General features: G+C 41.2%; 2 protein-coding genes across 6 annotated transcripts in view; one reads left to right on the forward strand and one right to left on the reverse strand.

Moving 5' to 3' along the window:
- MAP3K5 (mitogen-activated protein kinase kinase kinase 5) overlaps positions 1 to 20,631 on the reverse strand; it is a 156,532-nt gene that overhangs the window by 38,780 nt on the left and 97,121 nt on the right. For all 4 annotated transcript variants that reach the window (XM_073337411.2, XM_073337413.2, XM_073337414.2 and 1 more), the window contains 3 exons: positions 20,282 to 20,435; positions 15,597 to 15,704; positions 8,104 to 8,153 (listed from right to left, as the gene is read on the reverse strand). In XM_073337411.2, the coding sequence (XP_073193512.1) occupies positions 8,104 to 8,153; positions 15,597 to 15,704; positions 20,282 to 20,435 (312 nt within the window). The remainder of the gene's footprint in view (positions 1 to 8,103; positions 8,154 to 15,596; positions 15,705 to 20,281; positions 20,436 to 20,631) is intronic.
- LOC140909050 (uncharacterized) lies at positions 1,539 to 20,431 on the forward strand. 2 transcript variants are annotated; one of them, XR_012158060.2, is made up of 3 exons: positions 1,539 to 2,597; positions 3,905 to 4,094; positions 18,705 to 20,431. XR_012158060.2 is itself a non-coding variant. In XM_078852194.1 (3 exons), the coding sequence occupies exons 1-3, from the start codon at positions 2,081 to 2,083 to the stop codon at positions 18,746 to 18,748; spliced, it is 690 nt and encodes a 229-aa protein (XP_078708320.1). In that variant the 5' UTR covers positions 1,539 to 2,080; the 3' UTR covers positions 18,749 to 20,431. The 2 variants fall into 2 exon arrangements, 1 of the variants encoding a protein (XP_078708320.1); XM_078852194.1 differs by having other exon boundaries at positions 3,905 to 4,033.

Below are 20,631 nucleotides of genomic sequence, written 5' to 3' on the forward strand. Positions count from 1 at the left end.
AGTGAGAATATGCTTCAGGTTGGTGGGTTGTCTGTGGGCGAGGACTGGCCTGCTTCCCAAGGCCTGTGAAAGTGCGGGATCATTGTCCAGGATGGGTTGTAGATCACTGATGATGCGTTGGAGAAGTTTTAGCTGAGGACTGTATGTGATGGCCAGTGGAGTTCTGTTGGTTTCTTTCTTGGGTTTATCTCGCAGCAGGAGGCTTCTGGTACATGTCTGGCTCTGTTGATCCATTTCCTTATTTCCTCGTGCGGGTATCGTAGTTTTGAGAATGCCTGAAGATCTTGTAGGTGTTGGTCTCTGTCTGAGGGGTTGGAGCAAATGCGGTTGTACCTCAGCGCTAGGCTGTAGACAATGGATCGTGTGCTGTGTCCGGGATGGAAGCTGGACACATCCATGGTGGCTAGGATGGTGTTTTCCAGAGGCTCTCTAAATAAACATTCCACACACAGATGGAATACAAGCTGTCAGGAACAGTATCCCTGATGATGCCACAGCACAACTGGCTGCTGAGCTCTGTAACTTTATCCTCACGCACAATTATTTCAAATTTGGTGACAATATATACCTCCAGACTAGTGGTACCACTGTGGGCACCCGCATGGCCCCACAATATGCCAACATTTTTATGGCTGATCTAGACTAACACGGCTACCCCTCTGATACTTAGAAAGCACAGAAAATCCTGGACTAAGGCTTTCACAGACATTCGCTCAGGTACACATGACCAGTGCAATACTTTCCCCCCACTCCACAGTAAGCCCCCATTTGGAACTCTATAGCTGCAGAGGACAGTTGAGCAGCGGGTCCTCTGCAACGCTTGTGAATGGCAGTAGCTGTTCATAGGTTGCCACAGAGAGCTGCAGTGGGGTGGAGCAATTGGGATCCCCAACAATGCAGAGGAGCTAGAGCCTCAACTGCTCTACATGCTGAAGTAGCACCACAGGGAGAAGGCTGCACTGTAGCATCTCGTCAAACCCTTAGGTTGGTGTGTGGGTTTCATCATCCCAACACCTGTCCATTCAACTGTATAACACCATTTTACTTGGCCTTTACCCAGGTGAAATGAATTTCTTGCAGACTACAGAGAAGCCAGTGTGTAGGTCACTAGTGAACCTTCTCTTCCCATTTGTGTATGGATAGATAGGAGGGTTAGAGTGAGGTGGTGCACCTACAAGGGTGGCATACTTAGAAATATTAATGTCTTTGTAAATGAGTACAGGGTGTTTTGAAATTATTTGTGTGCTTAGTTCCAAAACTGACAAAACATTCAAGTTTGCAGTGTTGCTGTAGCCACGCTGGCCCCACGATAAGAGAGAGACTAGGTAGGGGAGGTGAGGTCCAATAAAAGATATTACCTCACAAAACATGCAAGCACATTTACTATAGCCCTGTAGCTAAATCCTGTATGCACCCAACACTCCCACTGAAGTCAATGCACAGGGGATGCACGATCAGGCACCATGACAGTTGCTTATTAATAGTTCTTTATGAGATAGCATATAGAGCAGTTAATCAGTAGATTATGCAGAAACTGTGGAGAAGAAATTTCAAGTGAATAGATTTTACTTATTTGCTAAGAGTGAAAACTTCCAATACTATAATTTTTTAAAAATTCTATTGATAGGATGCCAAGTACAAAGCAACTTAATCAGTAAAAACAAGAGCTGGGTCTGAACCAGAACAAGAAAATTTAAAAATTCTTTAAAAATAAGTAAGGGCCTTCGTTTTCAGTTTTTACCCATTTTACCTCCAAAATTCCCAAGTTTTAAAAAAGCCATTATTCTGATTTTACTGATTTCACTGGAATTTTGGAAATGCCGGAATTCCCCAGACGGAGAGGTGGTGGCTTAGTAACCTGGTCCGTCAGCTGCCGCTATCCCTAGATACAAGGGAAAGTCATTGATGAGACTTAAGATGACTGAAGTCCAGTTCATGCTCTACAGGTATTTTCACATGTGACAGGTGGTTGCCTGGAGAGAGCACAACTGCGGATGGGGATGTTCTACCTTTCCTTCCCCCTCTGCCATTTCTCAGACTCTTGAGCAAGGCAATTCTCTTCAAAATGGACTGAGGCTTGATGTATGATGGATGCCATTGCAGTCTATTGCCAGACAGCTCTTCCCAATTTGTGGGGTCAATGCCTCCCTTCTTAAGATATACTTTCAGCATTGTAGCATTTCCTCTGTCCCCTGCAGGTCCTACCATCATGACTAAGTTGAGAAAAGAGGAGTTGCTTCAGAAGAGGAGTACCAGCCATCCACACACAATGACTAGCCCAGCAAAGTTGATGTTTCATAATCTTCACCTCAACACTGGTGATGTGAGCTTCAGAGAGACCGCTGGCATTGGCATGACAGTCTTCCCATCCGATATGGAGAATATTTCTAAGGTAGCACAGTTTGAACCACTTCAGACACTTAAGATGGCTGCGGTAGGTCACCCATATCTCGCACTCATAAAGAAGAGTCGGGATGACTACTACACTGTGGACAAGAATCTTAGTTTCCATCCGCAGATCTCTGTCAATAAAGACATGATGGAGCTACTTTCCAAAGGATACTCTGGCACAATGGATCCTATATTCAATCTCCAAGGTAAAGGTACTGGCTCAACAATTTGTGGGAGAAGGGGGCCAACTTGTGCTGGGACAGACCGTTAGAGCACCCTTATTCTTCCCAATGTTGAGGGAAAGTCCCAGCTTTGATAGGCGCCTGAGAAGAGATCTAGGGTGGATTGCAAGTCAGCCTCAGTGTGCGTGAGGATATCATGGTCATCAGCATACTGAACGTTGGTAATAACAGTCCTGGTGACTTTAGTTGTAGAATGAAGACACTACAGGTTGAAGAGCTAGCCATCCATGTGATACTCAATCCCAATTCCAGAAGAAAAGCAGTCACAAATAAGAATCAAAATTAATGCAAGACAGATGGAAAGAAGGGTTAAGGCAATAACACAGCCCTACTTAACACCAGTACAGAGAGTGAATGGGTCCATCTCCAAGCCATTACAGAAGACAGTGGCGGTCATTCCATCATGAGGCAGCCCGAGAACACGCTTCATCAGGGTGCTGGAACAATTTGTATAGGGAGGGTGCTGATAACACAGGTTCTCATGCCATGCTCATCAGATACCTAACATCTGTCCTATGGGCCTGCATCTATATTAGGAGGACCCAGAATAGAAATCCAAACACCCTTACAATTTGGGAGTTTTCAGACTCAGATATATGTCCAAACTTTGAGTCAGGTTAAGGCAGCAGCAAATTATCCCCCTCTCCTACCTGGAGCCAGGGGGAAATAGGGAAGGAATTGTGCCTCAGTGCGGTCACTCAAAGGCACACTGCCTCCTGGGCCTACTCCTAGGTGCTCAGGACTGTGCCCCAGACACAATTGAGCACTCAGTGACTTGGGCTCATCTTTACTGTATAAAATAGAGGCTGTTATTCTTTTTTTTATTGTAAATGTTAACCATTTATTGTATTGCATTTGTTCTTACAGCTTATATTGACCTCAGCTATTTAAAATGCAGCTGTGTGCCACATGCAGAATAGCGCTTCTTTGGGTAACTGGTATAACTGACACAACATGCATAGAGAGACAAGCTGGGTGAGGTAATGTCTTTTATTGGACCAACCAAAGTGCATAGAGGGGCTAGCCACATTTTAAAGGATTTTGATGACTGAATGTAATTTCTGGCCCAATTCAGTAATCAATGTGTGTGTGTGTGGGGGTGGGTGGTGTAAAAAAGGATATATGATACAGGCTGAGTAATTTATTAGTGCACAACCCACTAATTGAGTTTATGCTCAAGCAAAACCAATTACCAAAAGGTACAGTGTGTGATTCAGCACCATGTTTACAAAGTTACATACATTTTTTTTTATTCCTTCTCAATTTTTAAGGGATGAACTCTATTACTCGTAAGAAGAAGAGGCTGATTATGTTGGCTGCTACGAAACACATAAAGCAAGCGTCTCCTCAGTCATTTCCCTACATGCTTACTGGAAACATCAGTCATGCTTCAGTACGAGGTACCTCCCCAGCACTCCTGCTAAAGCGCTGGTTATGTACCACCAATAAATAGTTACTGAGGTATGGACAGAAAAATGATGTGACCGTTTAAGTCTGGGATCTCTGGGCCTTTGACTACTACAGAGAGCCCTGGCCTTCCCTGCTAGAGCTGTTAATCTCCGTTTCCTAGAGAGCTGTAAGGGATTCTATTTCCAGGGTAGAATTTTCAAAGGAGACAAAAGAAGTTGGGATCAGGAGAAGAGCCCCTTTGCGCTAGCTGTACCACAAATATGGCCCCTGACTCAAAGAGCTTCTAATCTAACAAGATTAGCAACAACTGAAAGGAGAAGGTAATGATCATCATAGGTGCTGGAACAATTTGTATAGTGGGGGTGCTGAAAGCCACACAACCAAACTGTTAACCCTGTATATAATGGAAACCATTTCAAGCCAGGGGGTGCTGCCACACCGCCAACACCCGTAGTTCCAGCACCTATGCCGATTATATACAGATACTTTTATACAAGATGTGCATACAGATTTATTTAGCTTTGTAATTAAACAAACGTCGACTTTGCCCAACTGCCCCTCAGCCAAGCTACCGAAGATTGTCTGAGTTCTGCCAGGGCCGTGGCAGAAACGGACCTTAGCTCTAGTTGAGGCAGTTTAAAATTTTCCAGACTTTCTTGGACATCTGACAAAATAAACAGACTGGGCTTAAATGATAACAACATTACTGGAGGCATATAAATAACATTAGCAAACACTAATACATATTTTAGCAGTGCCAAAAAAACCTGCCACCACCATTTGGCAAGAAGTTTACAAATGTTCGAAAATGTATTGTAACAAAAACTGAAACCAGACTGCAGTTTTTTCCCTAAAATAAACTGATCCGCTGTGTCTGTTAGGGTGACCAGATGTCCCGATAAAATCAGGACAGTCCCAATATTTAGTTGTTTGTCCCGCATCCTGACCGATGTACGGTTGGGACGCCATTTGTCCTGATATTTTGCTTCGGCGGCACTCCGGCTTTTTTTTTTTTTTTGCTTGGGGTGGCAAAAAATCTAGAGCCGGCCCTGGTGGGGAGGGGGTGAGCCTGTTACTGTCCCCCCAGGTGTCCCGATATTTTGTTCTTGTCATCTGGTCACTCTAGTGTCTGTTGATAGCTGAAAGAGTTATTAGGTGCTGGAAGGGCAAAAAGGTCCATCTGTTTAAGAATTTATTAGAGACATCAGACAATTTTTGTGTCATTTTTAGAAGAGAGGACTGGTTGGATAATTTTATTTTCTTTTTTAAAAAATACACTTAAAAATATGAAAATGGGATGTGACAGATTGCCATGGTACATGTATGCACAGGAAGAAAGTAAGACAAAAATAAGGAAGTGATCTAAAGCAGTTCAGTGGTACTTTCCTAGATATTAACATGCGCAAATTAAAACCTGGATCCTTCAAATAGTTCTGCACGTGTTTAACTTCATGCACACGAGTACACTCTATGGCCAAATTCTGCAGCAGTTCAGTGATGCTGAGGGGGCAGAATCTGGACATGAATGACCACCGGAGAATCCCACATGCAGAAGGGAGCTTTTTGCTGAAGTAAAGCCAACAAAACTGGCAGAGCTGGTTTCTGTGCCAGCCATTTCCTGCTCCCTATTTAAGGAACCATGCTGAAGAAAAATGTGGGCATGCCAGGGGGAAGCAAAGATCCAAAGTTGAATAAAGAGTCCTTAGTGCACATGAGAACGAGGCTCTTTACATTTCCAGGGCAACAGAGTTTACCTGATTTCTTGTTATGAGTCAGAGTCATGGACTTTAAGGTCAGAAGGCACCATTATGATCGTCTAGTCTGACCTCCTGCACAATGCAGGCCACAGAATCTCACCCACCCACTCCTGTAATAAACCCCTAACCTATGTCTGAGCTATTGAAGTCCTCAAATCATGGTTTAAAGACTTCAAGGTGCAGAGAATCCTCCAGCAAGTGACCTGTGCCCACGCTGCCGAGGAAGGCGAAAAACCCCCAGGGCCTCTGTCAATCTGCCCTGCAGGAAAATTCCTTCCCGACCCCAAATATGGCCATCAGCTAAACCCTGAGCATGTGGGCAAGACTCACCAGCCAGACACCCAGGAAAGAATTCTCTGTAGTAACTCAGATCCCACCCCATCTAACATCCCATCACAGGCCATTGGGCATATTTACGGCTAATACTCAAAGATCAATTAATTGTCAAAATTAGGCTATCCCACCATACCATCCCCCCCATAAACTTATCAAGCTTAGTCTTGAAGCCAGATGTGTCTTTTGCCCCCACTGCTCCCCTTGGAAGGCTATTCCAGAACTTCACTCCTTTGATGGTTAGAAACCTTTGCCTAATTTCAAGTCTAAACTCCCTGATGGCCAGTTTATATCCATTTGTTCTTGTGTCCACATTAGTACTGAGCTTAAATAATTTCTCCCCCTCCCTGGTATTTATCCCTCTGATATAGGTAGAGAGAGCAATCATACCTACCCTCAGCCTTCTTTTGGTTAGGCTAAACAAGCCAAGCTCTGAAACCTTTCATAAGACAGGTTTTCCATTCCTCGGATCATATACATTTAATTTTTTTAAGTTGTAAACATCAGTAAAACAATCTTTTAAAAATAATATAGGTGAACAATTAATTTTCAAAATCACAACATAAAGAAATTATACATTTTAATGATCTAAGTTTTCAATGTAACTAGTTATTTTTGGATGCCCTGAAAGGGGCTTGATACCTATAACCTGGGCATCATCTTTGACTCAGCCCTCTCTTTAACTCCTCACATCCAGGCTGTCTAAATCTTTCTGATTCTTTCTGCCTCACATCTCTAAGATATGACCTTTCCTTTCCATCCATCCAGCTAAAACTCTCATCCAGTCTCATTATCTTACATTTTGATTACTATCCTTTCTCTGGCCTTAACATATGCAATCTTGCCCCACAGATATCACTCAAAGTGCAAAGATCACTATCCTAGCCTGTTGCTTTGACCTTGGCACCCCTCTTTTTGCATCCCTCCACTGTTTCACCTTCTCTTTTGCATGAAATATAAGCTGCTTGTCTTCACTTGCAAGGCCTTTCATAGTCTATCCCCGTACTGCCTATGATCTCTCATTCGTTACGGAGATGTTGATTCCTGCGTCCTATCAGCTAAAGATACCAGCCTCCACTGCCCATTTGTTAAATTTTCAAAGAAGCGTCTTTGTGCTTTCTCCCATGCTGCCCCTCACGCTTGGGAGGAGCTCCCCATAAACGTTCACAAAGCTACTGCATTGTCCTCCTTCAAACCTTCTTCAAAACTCTACTATGCCATGATGCCTACAAAAGAACTTAACAGACAGGCAGCTGGTGTGTGGAGACTACAGCCTATCACAGTTTCATTGTTTCCTTCTGCTCTCCCTGTCTGCATCCACCTGTTATCCCTTGTCTTATACTTTGACTATAAGGTCAGGGACCATCTTTTTTGTTACGTGTTTATAGAAAGCCTAACACAATGCGGTCCTGGTGCATGACAGGAACTCCTAGGTGTTATGGTAATGCAAATAATAAATAAATACATAAATAAATATTAATTTTATTAATTTATTTATTATTAATAATACATTAAAAGTAACCCATTATTTTAATTCTACTTATAACTGCACTTAAATGTGAATTATGGCACTATTTTAGTCAGCAAAATAATATTTTTTTAAATTAGCAATTTTAATTTTTTTTATTTTGTTTTTGTAGGATAGCCATTGCAGGTAGGGTAGCCAGACAGCAAGTGTGAAAAATCGGGACAGCGGGGGGATAACCACCTATATAAGACAAAGCCCCAAATATTGGGATTGTCCCTATAAAACTGGGACATCTGGTTACCCTAATTGTAGGTGGTCATTTTAGAATCACAAGAAGACATTTCAGGGCTTGTGTTATGTTGGAAATCCCCATGTCTCAGGCAGATGCAAAACTCTCTTAAGTTTTGTCCGCAATGCTCCATCCAAGTCATTGCACTATCCCAACAGACCACTCATCCAGTTACCTTTGTTTGTTTAAGATAATGAAATAAAGGAAGCTTACCTTACTCCCCTGATAGAAGCAGCACTGAAGTTCCATTCATAAATACCTTTCTGTAACATACAGAAAACATGTAAAGATAAAACATAATAATAAAGTTCCCCTTAATATAAAAGATCCAACATGTATTATCTTTTACCCTGTAAATGAAGAGGCTGAAAGATTTAGGAATGTTACTCAAAATATTAGCATTTTACACTGTAGCAATTATTCTTCGTGGCATCTTAGCATAATGCCAATAGCATCTTTAAACAATCTTTGCCGAATAGAAATACTGCTCTGGAGCACATTTTAGTAACTAGAACAATAAAGCCAAGAAACATTTCTTGCTGAGAGACAAGATTTAGAATGAAGCCTTGGTGCCAACCATAGTCACAACCAAATGAATTCCCAAAGACAAAAGAGACATGAAGTTGAACAGCTTATGACACCTGTCAAGAATAGCAAGAAATAAAGAAGGGAGACACATTACCAGAGTTGCTGCATTTTGTACAGTGAATTGTAAAGGAGGCTGAGCCAACAGCACTTGATAATCTATAACACCATTTCCCAGATCAATTTCCCCCTCCTCCGTATCATCTTAATCCATCTTTCTTTTCTGTTCACATTTTATTACAGGTGGCTATGTTAATATAAAATACCATAATATAATGTACCAAATACACACAACTGTATTTTCTTTAGACCTACATCAAACCTCAAATAATTTAAAAAATTCATTTAAAAGTAACCTGCAGTTGTAAAGTAGCAAATTTGAACTAGCTATGAATGATGTGAGAATGTCCTCATATTAAATGAGTTATTGGGTAAACTGTATCACAGGGACTCATTTATTCCTTAGCACATTGCCACACAATGGGACTAAAGCTGCCAGGTGTTACCTCTACATAAATGTTCATAAAAACTTTCGATAATAGATTATTTTGCCAGTTTATGAAATGCATCTAAATCGCCAAAACTTTTCTGCTCAGACCTAGTTTAATAGCTAAAAATGAATGCTCAATGTAGAAGGAGTAGAAATGTCTCAGTATCATGGAAAGGTACTGAGTGATTTGACAAACCTTGAGAAGGCAATGTTTGATTGGAATAACGGGGAAGGAGGATATTCAAATATGGTCAGCCTTGCTTGATACAATGCCAATTGTGCTACAAATTGCTCCTAAACACAGGCTCAGCTCACACTGTGGAATGGAGCATTTAAAGTACCGTATATACTTGTTCGTAATCCGAATTTTTTTAGTAAAAGAGGGAAGCATCAGAGAAGGGGGTCGGCTTATGAATGGGTATAGAGAGAGGGAGAGGTGGGACACAGCTTCCCGCACCACCCCCAACAGAGGGGTCAAGGAGAGGCAGCACAGCCAAAGCCAGAAGGGAAGAGGCGGGGCCAGAGTCTCTCTGCTTCTGGACACGCTGCTCTCCCCACAGCCTCCGAAGCAGCTGCAGCTCTGGGGCTGACAGGCTGGGGCCGTGCCACTCAGCCTGCTGGAGCAGCTCCAGCCAGGCCAGAGACATCCTCCTCTGGCGCACACCAAGTAAGGTGGGAAGGGAAGAGATGGGAAGGGGAGAGTGTGGGGGTCCCGGGCTAGAGGTGGGGAGGGGTTACACATGGAGGCGTCATGTGGGGAGGTCCTGGGTTGGGGGGGGTCATGTGGGGGGTGGTCACAGAGGTTACTCCCCTGACCCCCAGCTTCTCCCCGCCAAAAAAATTCCCCACCAGTTGCTCTCCTGGCCCGTCAGGGTAAGCCGCTGGCAGGCTAGGACATTTTGTTTACTTAGGTTTACTTCCGTGCCTGCGGACGCTTGAGGTAAACCAACCGTCCTGGCCCCACAGCGGCTTATCCTGATGGGCTAGGAGCCGAAATTTGCCAATCCCTGAATGATAGGGTCGGCTTATGAATGGGTCATAAAAATTTGCCATTTTTACTTATCCATCTTGGGGGGGTCAGCTTATAAACGAACCGGTTTATGATCTAGTATATACAGTAATTTAGAGATTCTTAGCTGAATTCTAAGGCTTTAAACTTTTAAGAGATACCTGAAATACTTTGTTTTGACTGACCTTCTGCTCAAGATCTCCTGCCTTCTGGCTGGCTACCTGTTCATAGGTTCCCAGGCCAGAAGGGACCATCTGTCTGACCTCCTGTATAACACAGGTCATAAAATTTCCCCAAAATAATTCCTAGAGCATACCTTTTAGAAAAAAGATCTGATCTAGATTTAAAAATTGTCAGTGATGGGAGAGTCCACCATGACCCTTGGTAAATCCTTCCAATGGTTAGTTATTCTCACTGTTAAAAATATCACCTTATTTCCTGTCTGAATTTGTCTGTCTTCAACTTCCAGCTATTGGATCGTGTTATATGCTAGACTGAAGAACCCATTATTAAATATTTGTACTCAGACAGTGATCAAGTCACCTCTTAACCTTCTCTTTGTTAAGCTAAATATATTGAGTTTCTTGAATCTATCAGTACAAGGCATGTTTTTTTAATCCGTTAATCATTCTCCTGGCTCTTCTCTGAGCTTTCTTCAATTTATCAACATCCTTCTTGAATTGTGGACACCAAAACTAGACACACTATTCCAGCAATGGTCATACCAGTGCCAAATACAGAGGTAAAATAACATTTCTACTCCTACATGAGATTTCCCTGCTTATGCATCCACAGATTGCATTAGCCCTTTTGACCATAGTGTTACACTGGGAGGTCATATGCAACTGATTATCCACTACAAAAGCCAAATCTTTTTCAGAGGCACTGCTTCCCAGGATAAGAGTCCCCCCTCACATTAGTATAGCCTACATTCTTTGTTCCTAGATGTATACATTTACATTAGGCCTTATTAAAACACATATTGTTTGCTGGAGCTCAGCTTACCAAGTGATCCAGATCACTCTGTATCAGTGACCTCTCCTTTTCATTATTTGCCACTCCCCCAGTCTGTGTCATCTGAAAAGTTTATCAGTGATGATTTTATGTTTTCTTCCAAGTCATTAATAAAAAGGTTAAATAGCTTAGGGCCAACAACTGATTCCTGAGGGACCCTACCAGAAACACACCCATTCAATGATGAGTCCTCATTTACCATTACGTTTTGAGACCTAGCAGATGGCCAGATTTAATCTACGGAATGTGCGCCCTACTAATTTTAGATCATTCTAGTTTTCTAAACTAGCCTTTGCTGTCTAATATTGCACCTTCCCCCCCCATGCTAGTTGACGAAGAGCCAACATGGGCATTTTCTTTACCTACAGGAGGGAACAGAGCAAAGGGATGGGGATTCTTGCCACATTAGGTCTCCTGGCCCCCCTATATGAGGAAAAAGTACCACCTGAACCTCTGCTTCCCCTATCCCCCAGCAATAGCGGGGAGTATCCCAGCAACCTCAGCTGCCCCTCTCCCCATATCCACCTCCCAATTGCCCCTGAATGCCTTCCAGCTATGGGTCCTCACCCCATTTTTTACCCATGAATACTCCAAAATAAACATTCAGGAAGGGTGAAAGGATTAAAAAAGCATGAGAAGCCCAAGTCATATGTTATAGCTTTGCAGTTTATGAAAGAGTAATCTCTCACAGATTCATACAACCTCTTTCATTTACCACATCATTTTCTCAGGCTGCTGAATTACAGAAAAGCTGTGTTGCTCATGATTCTGCCAACTTCTAAACAACCTGAGTAAACATATCAGGGTGGTATCCAACTCCAGCATCTGTTCTTTGGTTAGTAAAAAAAATCACAAATTGGATTCAGAAGCCAACATGAAATCGAGGCAGCTTGGCTACTGCCTTTCCTACTGACAAATAGGACTGTGGCACTTCTTTAAAACCTATCAGAAAACAAATTGGTACATTCAGGGGAATGGTACATGTGTTTATAGCAGAAACAAAGCATATCTACCACCTGACTTTTATAAGAACTTTCCCATTCATTTCTTTAAGTTTTGCAAGTTTCATCATTTAATTAAAACTGAGTTAAGCAGAAAATACTCACTGGAAAATGGCTGTGGAAAAGGAAGAGGGCAATTTATTTATACTGGGCCAGATTGTGAGACTCTTTCTTGCCATGTAGTTACCAGTTGCAAATTGAGAAGTTGAGTTCCATTCACATTTAAAGCAAATATTAAACCTCTTATGTCTGAAAAATAAACCATACACTCCTTAAACTTACACACTTATTCTTTGAGTACAGAATGAATTTTCTGAGAATTTACCAGTAAATCTATTAACTCGTGAGTTAAAAATTAATTAAATCCTTTAAATCCTGGGTCCTTTAAGAAATTGAGCATGTGTTAGTCTTTTGTCCCAAATAATCTCAATAATGGAATCACACAGACTCTTCAAATTTCTCATATAGAGGGAAAAAATCTTTAAAAATCAGTTTCATTTTATCTGTGGCCGAAACACTAAGCACTGTTTCTTAATCATAATCTAATGGTTATTGCATGATGTCACTACAGGGCAGAGTTAAGGTTGTTTGTGCACCCTAATTGTACATTTCCATTCCTAACATGACTAAATTTCTTTTAAGTACAGCCTTCATTCTGAATTTCCTGGGTTTGTAATGCCTAGTCATTGGACAATTACAACATACTTGCAATGTTATTTATCTTTAACTTACTGATACTCCCAGTCTTCCCTTATCCTAGATTTTTGTCTTGAAATATTTATAGGCAGCTCCACTGACTGAAGTGAATCTAATTAATTGCTCACTGATGGGAGTAAGGAGCTCATATTTTGACCTACAATTACATGAATTAATCTTCTGACAGATTTCAGAGGGGTAGCCGTGTTACTCTGTATCAGCAAAAACTATGGGGAATCCTTTTGGCACCTTAGAGACTAACAAACGTATTTGGGCATAAGCTTTCATGGGCTATAACCCACTTCATCAGATGCATGGAGTGGAAAATACAGTAGGCAGGTATAAATACACAGAACATGAAAAGATGGTAGTTGCTTTACCAAGTGGGGGGTCAGTGCTAATGAGGCCAACTCAGTTAGGGTGGATGTGGCCCACTTCCAACAGTTGACAAGAAGGGGTGAATATCAACAGAGGGAAAATTATTTTTTGTAGTGACCCAGCCACGCTCAGTCTTTATTCATGCCTAATTTGATGGTGTCACGTTTGCAAATTAATTCCAGTTCTGCAGTTTCTCATTGAAGTCTGTTTTTGAAGTTTTTTTGTTGAAAAATGGTGACTTTTAAGTCGGTTATTGAGTGTCCAGGGAGATTGAAGTGCTCTTCTACCTGTTTTTGAATGTTACAATTCTTGATGTCTGATTTGTGTCCATTTGTTCATTTGCATAGAGACTGTCCAGTTTGTCCAATGTACATGGCAGAGGGGCATTGCTGGCACATGATGGCATATAGCACATCGGTAGACGTGCAAGTGAACAAGCCCCTGATGGTGTGGCTGATGTGGTTAGGTCCTATGATGGTGTCCTTTGAACAGATATGCAGACAGAATTGGCAATGCGGTTTGTTGCAGGGATTGGTTCCTGGGTTAGTGTTTCTGTTGTGTGGTGTGTAGTTGCTGGTGAGTATTTGCTTCAGGTTGACACAAAAGCTTATGCCCAAATACATTTGTGAGTCTCTAAGGTGCCACAAGGACTCCTCATTGTTTTTATTCCGAGTACGGGAGGAAAGAGAGAGACTGAGGTTCATGAAAGTTTAAAAAGATATCTAGAGAAATTAAGAAATGTTGACCACATGGCTATGAAGAAATTTTATCCAGTAATGAATGATGCACATTCAGTTAGTATTACACTACAGAATCTTTGAGCAAGGACGAGAGGATTTGGGGAGTTCAGAGTAATAATCATGCTTCATATTTATGGTATGAGAGATAAGCCACCAAACAGAGAGAAGTGGATTGTTTGGGAGTGAATTATTAAGCATCATGCATTTATGGGTAGTGAGATAATTCCAAATATGAAATAGCCTCTAGCAATCTTCCAGAGCAAATGTTTTATGGTATCAGGGTTTCTTCTGCAGCACTAACATGACAACATTTACGATGTGTGGCAAATATATTTTGGTTTGTGTCCAACAGCTAAGGCAATGTATGTATGTGTTTGATAGTCTGAGGCTATCATGAATGATGCTGATCAAAGCTGAACACATATAAACAGGAATTCATTGATCTGGACACAGTTTAGCCTGCATTTCAATTTGTCTTCTGAATGTCCTATTACTGCCATTACCTACACGCTTTTCCCCACAGTCCATTTTCCCCAGAAAAAGCCCAAGTGCTGTTGCTCATTGTGTTCCACGTACATTGTTCAAAGAAGGTGGAGTAGAAATAGAAAATAGCGAGAAAGGAGCATGTCAAATATTTCTATTGTAAGTGTAAAAGGCACAAGACAGACTGATTCCAGGAAACAATTCCCCTCTATCGTACCCTGCAACTGAAGAAAAGTCATTAGAAAAGAAATAATGACGACTGTGCTGGTTCTTGGGAGCTGAGAAACCATATGTAACATTTTTATGGTTCCACAACTCCCTGAACCTACTCATTCCCTATGCCTCCTTCTTCTCCTCTCCCTTTTCCACTTCTCCCAGGCTCCTGTCTTTCTTGCTGCTTCCAAAACTTCCTGGCTGCTCCAACCCCCATCACTCTACTGTTTCCTTCCTGGACGCAGTAATTCCTCCATCTATGCCACACTTCACTCCATGTCTCCAAAGCTCCCTTCAGACTCACTCTCCTTCCAAATATCTTTGCCTTAACCACACCTCCGCTTCCAAGTTTCCATCTTTAACCACGTTTTCTCAGCTTCTCAGTCTCCTAAACATCTATTTTCTTTGATCAATTTCCTCTTTAAGTTCCTGACTTCCTGCACAACTACTCAAAACAATGATCTTTATTTCCTCTGCCATCTTATTTATAGTGTCTCCACCAGGCTACAATATAAACCAGTGAGTGCTAGCTAGGGGCATTTTTTATACTCTCAGTGCATTACTGAGGGTCCAGTACTCAAAGATGACACAGGTAAGCCATTCTGGTGAAACTGTCTAATTTGAAAGAACCACATCTTTCAAAAGTTCAAATTCTTTTAAGCGCATTTCAAAACTACAACATGGATTTGGGTAACACCAGAGGAAAAAACCAGAGGAAAGTTCCATTTGTACAAATACATTTATATTACAATGTTACTGGTGTGTCATACACACATTTTAAAAGCCAAGCTTTCAGTAATGTGCTTCTGAATCTTTGTGCACTATATACTTAAATGAAGCCTTCTGAAATAAGATTATAAATTTAACATTTTTTTAAATCATAAAAGAGATCATGGAAAACTGAAACACTGTCTGCAAAATAAGCAATTCCCAACAATATATGTAAATGAAGATATTTCTTATATGCCACAAATTTTGTGTAGTCAACTGTAAGAAGTCTTTAGTTACAGGATTTATGTCACATACACGATTCAGAGACCAATAAGATATGATTCATTATTTACATTTCTCATCCTAAAACAAGTGCAGTGGTTTACCTTGTCATCAGGTAGGACATGCCAGATAGATATGGTCTTCTCCTCCGCCTCGCTATTGATGGACAGATATGAAGGCTGGTAAATTTTTGTTGGTTCTAATATTAAAACCTGGGGGGGAGGGCGATTAAAAGTCATTAAAAGGTTTATGAAATTTTAAAAGCACTGTGATCAATTGAAAACATGCCTGAAGTCCTAGTACATTAGGAATCACAAGGGGAAAAGATAAAACTGTGTAAAATGATCACACTAGCCTAAGGTCTGAAATTCTAGTTTAAATTTAGTTTTTCTATAATTTGCCGTTCTCCACTACACACATAATCACATGGTACTCCTGATTCAACAAGGTTCTGAGTACCTTCATTTCCTACTGCCAGGTGTTGAGCAACCTCTGTAATATGTTAGGTTTTTGGACCCATTGGAGGCAATTTGAGAATGTTTACTTTCTAGAGGGAGAAGGTCAGCTTGTGCCTTTGTTTGCAGTTTGGGCTGGGAAAGGAGCAGTTGGGAAGCTCATCAGAGAGAAAGCAGAAAGTTCTTCACTCTGGAGCTAGACTGAATTGCTTTTAAGTCAGACCATTGTGAGCAGTAACTATAGAACTGAACAGAAGGGAATGGTTCCATTGGAGCTAAAAGCATCCAAGAGGCCACAAGCTAACAGCAACAGACTGTGAAACAATTCTTGGGATATGTGAGAGCAAAATTTGGAAGATTAATCCAGAAGAGACAGAATTCAGTGCAGCAAGATTTGATCTAACCTAGTATACTGTTATGCCATGCTACATCAAAAATGCTTAGCCAAAAGTAGCTGATGGTTCATCTTTAGGACCCTAGCAAATTCACAGCCATGAAAAATGCATCACAGACCATGAAATCTGGTCTCCCCCCATGAAACCTCCTTAGAGGTTTTTAAGGCCTGGCTTGACAAAGCCACGGCTGGGATAATTTAGTTGGGGTTGGTCCTGCTTTGAGCAGGAGGCTGGACTAGATTATTTTTTGCAGTGACCCAGCCACTCCCAGTCTTTATTCAGGCCCAATTTGATGGTGTCAAGTTTACAAATTAATTCCTGAGGTCTCTTCGAACCCTAATCTTCTATGATTCTATGAAATCTGGGGTTTTTTTGTGTACTTTTACCCTATAAAGATTTCATGGAGACCAGCGTTTCTCAAAATGGGGATTCCGACTCAAAAGAGGGTTGTTGGGGTGTCGCAAGGTTATTGTGGGGGAGAGGAGGTCACAGTATTGCAACCCTTACTTCTGCGCTGCCTTCAGAGCCGGGTGGCTGGAAGAGCGGCAGTTGCTGGCCAGGTGGCCAGCTCTGAAGGTAGCGCCCCACCAGCAGCAACGCAGAAGTAAGGGTGGCAATATCATACCATGCCACCCTTACTTCTGCTGCTGCTGCCTTCAGAGTTGGGTCAGGACCCCTACAGTTACAACACTGTGAAATTTCAGATTTAAATATCTGAAATCATGAAATTTACGATTTTTTAAAATCCTGTGACCATGAAATTGACCCAAATAGATTGTGAATTTGGTAGGGCCCTACCCATCTTACTTCAGGCCCTTAAAGGAAAAAGTCAGCACAGTTTAGCATTTGTAGACATTTGGTAAAGACTGGTATTATTGTCTTTTTATAGTATTCTATATTTAAATCTGATTTCCAGGAAAAAAAACTCCTCCAAAAGTCTTTAAGCCTATATTTACTGCATGTAAGGTTTTCTGTTTCAGTCTGTAAATTTAATTGGGGAAAAAGGTTACTGCATTTCCATTTATTCTGAATTGATATTATAAAATTATTCCCCCCCAGACTGTTGAAATTTATTTAAAATAGAAAGGAAATCAAGTTAGAGAACAGCATAAATTAATTCTTGTACCTAAAACACCTGCCTCCAAACCCACTTCCCACATACTTTAAGATCAGCATTTGTCAATGTTGTGTGTTTTTTTGCAAGTGATTTCTATACTTCACTTTTAAAGAAGAATTTTTAAACTACTTTTGTAAATAAATATTAAACTTACTGATTTACAGAATTTGTAAGCTGTGTCTGCAATAAAGTGATATCACAGGGCTGTGTGTGACTAGACTGGAGAAGCAAAGATAAAAGCCACAACCTTCAGCTCAGAATTCACAAACTCTGGGGCAGAGCTAGAAGAGGTCAGGGTCGGATTACCCTCTCATGTCCAGGTCTTGGAGACCATCAAGAATTCTCTTAGTTGCTTAAAAAAAATTAAAACCACCCAAATAGAAATTAATAGAAATTCCCAATGGTTCAAATTCTACACTCCATATACTTCTATAGGTGTCAATAGCAGTTGCTGGCACTCCATAGCTCTCAGCTGATTGGCAGGGTCCAGACCAGCTAGGACCAGCTCCTGGCCTGCTCCCAGACTAACTGCTACTAGGCAACCAATGAGCCCAGATGGAGCTGGCAGAGTGGCCACAACCCCTGACTGGCTGATGGTTTAGCAGCTCTTCTTATAAGCCTGGCCCCCATGGTACATCAGTGGCTGCTCAACCCCTCCACCTGCAGCTGCCCTTGTTCCAGTCCCTGTTTGCTCCCGCCCTTGTTCCCCTCCAGCTTCTGATTTCGGGCTTCGATTCCCTGGCTCTGCCTCTGGCCTATGACTCTGGTTGACCCTCCAACTCTCACATTTGGCTTCTGTCTCTCCAGTTCTGATCCTCAGTTTCGCCTCTGGCCTATGACTCATTTACCCTCCAGCTTTGGCATTCAGCTTCTGTCCCTCCAGCACTGACCCTCAGCTCATTCTTGGACTCTGCCCACCCAGTACCCAGTTATAACCAATAGGGTAAACTCTCATTTCAACCACTAGGCCTGACCGCCCACAGATCAGCTGGCTATAGTGACAAGTGTAGCTCAGGGCCAGATTTTAAAGTATGTCAACGCCTACAGATGGAAGTTAGGTGCTTTTGAAAATCCCACTAGGCACCTATCTGCGTCTTTAGGCGCCTGAATACCTATAAAAGTCTGGCCTTCAGCATCTCAGAATTGGGCCTTAAGTTTGAAAAGAAATGCATGCAGCAGAATTTTAGTATCTGTATTTTTCTACATATGTAACATCCTTGTAAAGTGTGTCATGTCTTCTTTCAGTGTCAAGTCAGAGGATAACAGATTTCTTCAGCTGCCAGTTGTGAAGTTACTTTGTATGTTCAATTGGTAGAAGCTGGTGCGTTGGTACTGAAGTCCCTAGATCCAGACCGTATTGGCAATCTGTGCTGAAGACTGTTACATAGAAGCAGCATTACAGATGCGTTTCTTCTTCTTTTCTTTTTTTTTATAAATACCATTTATTTGTAAAGCTTTGACAAAAAATTCCATAGTGTCTTTCCATTTCTCCTCTTTTGTTGCCCTTTCTCTACTGTATGCAATGCACAATCTGTTTTGCTTGTACATGTACATTTTTCAGACTGTGAGGGAGAAGAGGCCTGTTACTGGGTGACAGTAGTATAGTCACATGAACAAGTATGGGTACAACATGTCACCTTTAAGCTGTACTGTGTTATTGACCAGATCTTCCCAATTTTAATTTTAAAGAAAATAAGAGAGTTTGGCTGAGACAGTTCTGGAAGGCAGATCCTGTTTTCAATGTTTCATTATGTCATGTGATAAGTACGAAGAAGAAAGGGATGTGGTTTCCCCTGGGTGTCTGTTACGAAGCCCAGAGTAATCTGCATATTTTCTTGCTTTAACTCCCTCCAAACCTCCCCATGTCACAACCCTTCCTTGCAGAAAAAAGACCAAATAGGATTCCCTCCAGAGCCTCGCATTGTCACTACTTACTGTCTGGAGCAGTTGCTCTTGAGCATTACACAGTGCAGTTTTCCCTGGGATTGATTGTACCACCTACACATTGTGTCCAATCCCCAGCAGCCTGCAGAGCTGTACAAAACAGCCAATTTCCACTTCTCAGGAATTTGGGTGACAACATTGGTTGCCATTTAAAAATAATAATAAAGCAGTATTTGTCAAAAGCGACCACATCAAAGTGTCTAAAATACAACTTTTCCCTGACACATAGCATACAGGAAACAGTAGTAGTGAGCATTTTTTATTGCATATATCCTGCACCCTCTAGCTGGGCATAAAGTAGCCATTCAGCATAAAGCAATTGAGCAATATATTATAGCAGGGTTCATAATTATTTTTCTAGGAAATATTTGAATGCAAGTAATGTAGCATGGTTGTGGATTACTGTCTAATACTATAAACAGTATGGTACTAGCTGTCTAGGCTCACTTATGGTCCCTAAAACAGTGCACAAGCGGACATCATTAAGTGAAATAAATTGTGAGTCAGATATGCTAAGCCTAACAATGTGTAGCTAACAACTGATAAGACAGAGAAAGAAAAACTCCTTTCCTCAATGTGTAATTTAATTGATCTGTTGCCGTTTGGCACAGACTGGAACATTATAGATAGCCTGAATTATAAAATTCTATCTTGGCTTTTCCCTTGTCATTTTCCTATAAAACAGACCAAGCACTGTCACAGAATTTAGTCAACTAAAACCACTGCACTACGCAGATCAAATATATTTCTTCTGGGAGCATGGTTTGTTGCCTGAAAAGTTCTGAACAAGTGATATTTTTATTAACCATGCTATATGACAAAAAGGAAATTAATACAATTAGAAGTTAAGTGAGAGAGTTAATAAAAAGCACACTTACTGGAAATCTAACTACAGACACATCTGTCTTTGTGGCTTCAACTAGGAAGTCCATCCAAAAGTCTACAAGTTCCTGTTTGGCAACATGTTGTTCTGGATTCAATTTCTTAAAATGCTGATATATCAAAATAGTTTCTACAATAGACTTGAGGTACCTACAAACAGCAAAGCACATACAGGCAGTAAATTTAATACAGTTTGCAATTAATCATTTTTGTATCTTTAATCTTTAAAAATTCAACATCACAATGCCAAGACAGCCAGTCAGATTCTGATGATCTAGGATTGCTTTTAATTAATAGTTTCCTTGTTTTAGAACCAGATATCTGTGGCAGTGACATAATTAATCTG

Source organism: Lepidochelys kempii, chromosome 3 (assembly GCF_965140285.1).
Source record: "Lepidochelys kempii isolate rLepKem1 chromosome 3, rLepKem1.hap1, whole genome shotgun sequence".
NCBI classification, from domain to species: domain Eukaryota; kingdom Metazoa; phylum Chordata; order Testudines; family Cheloniidae; genus Lepidochelys; species Lepidochelys kempii.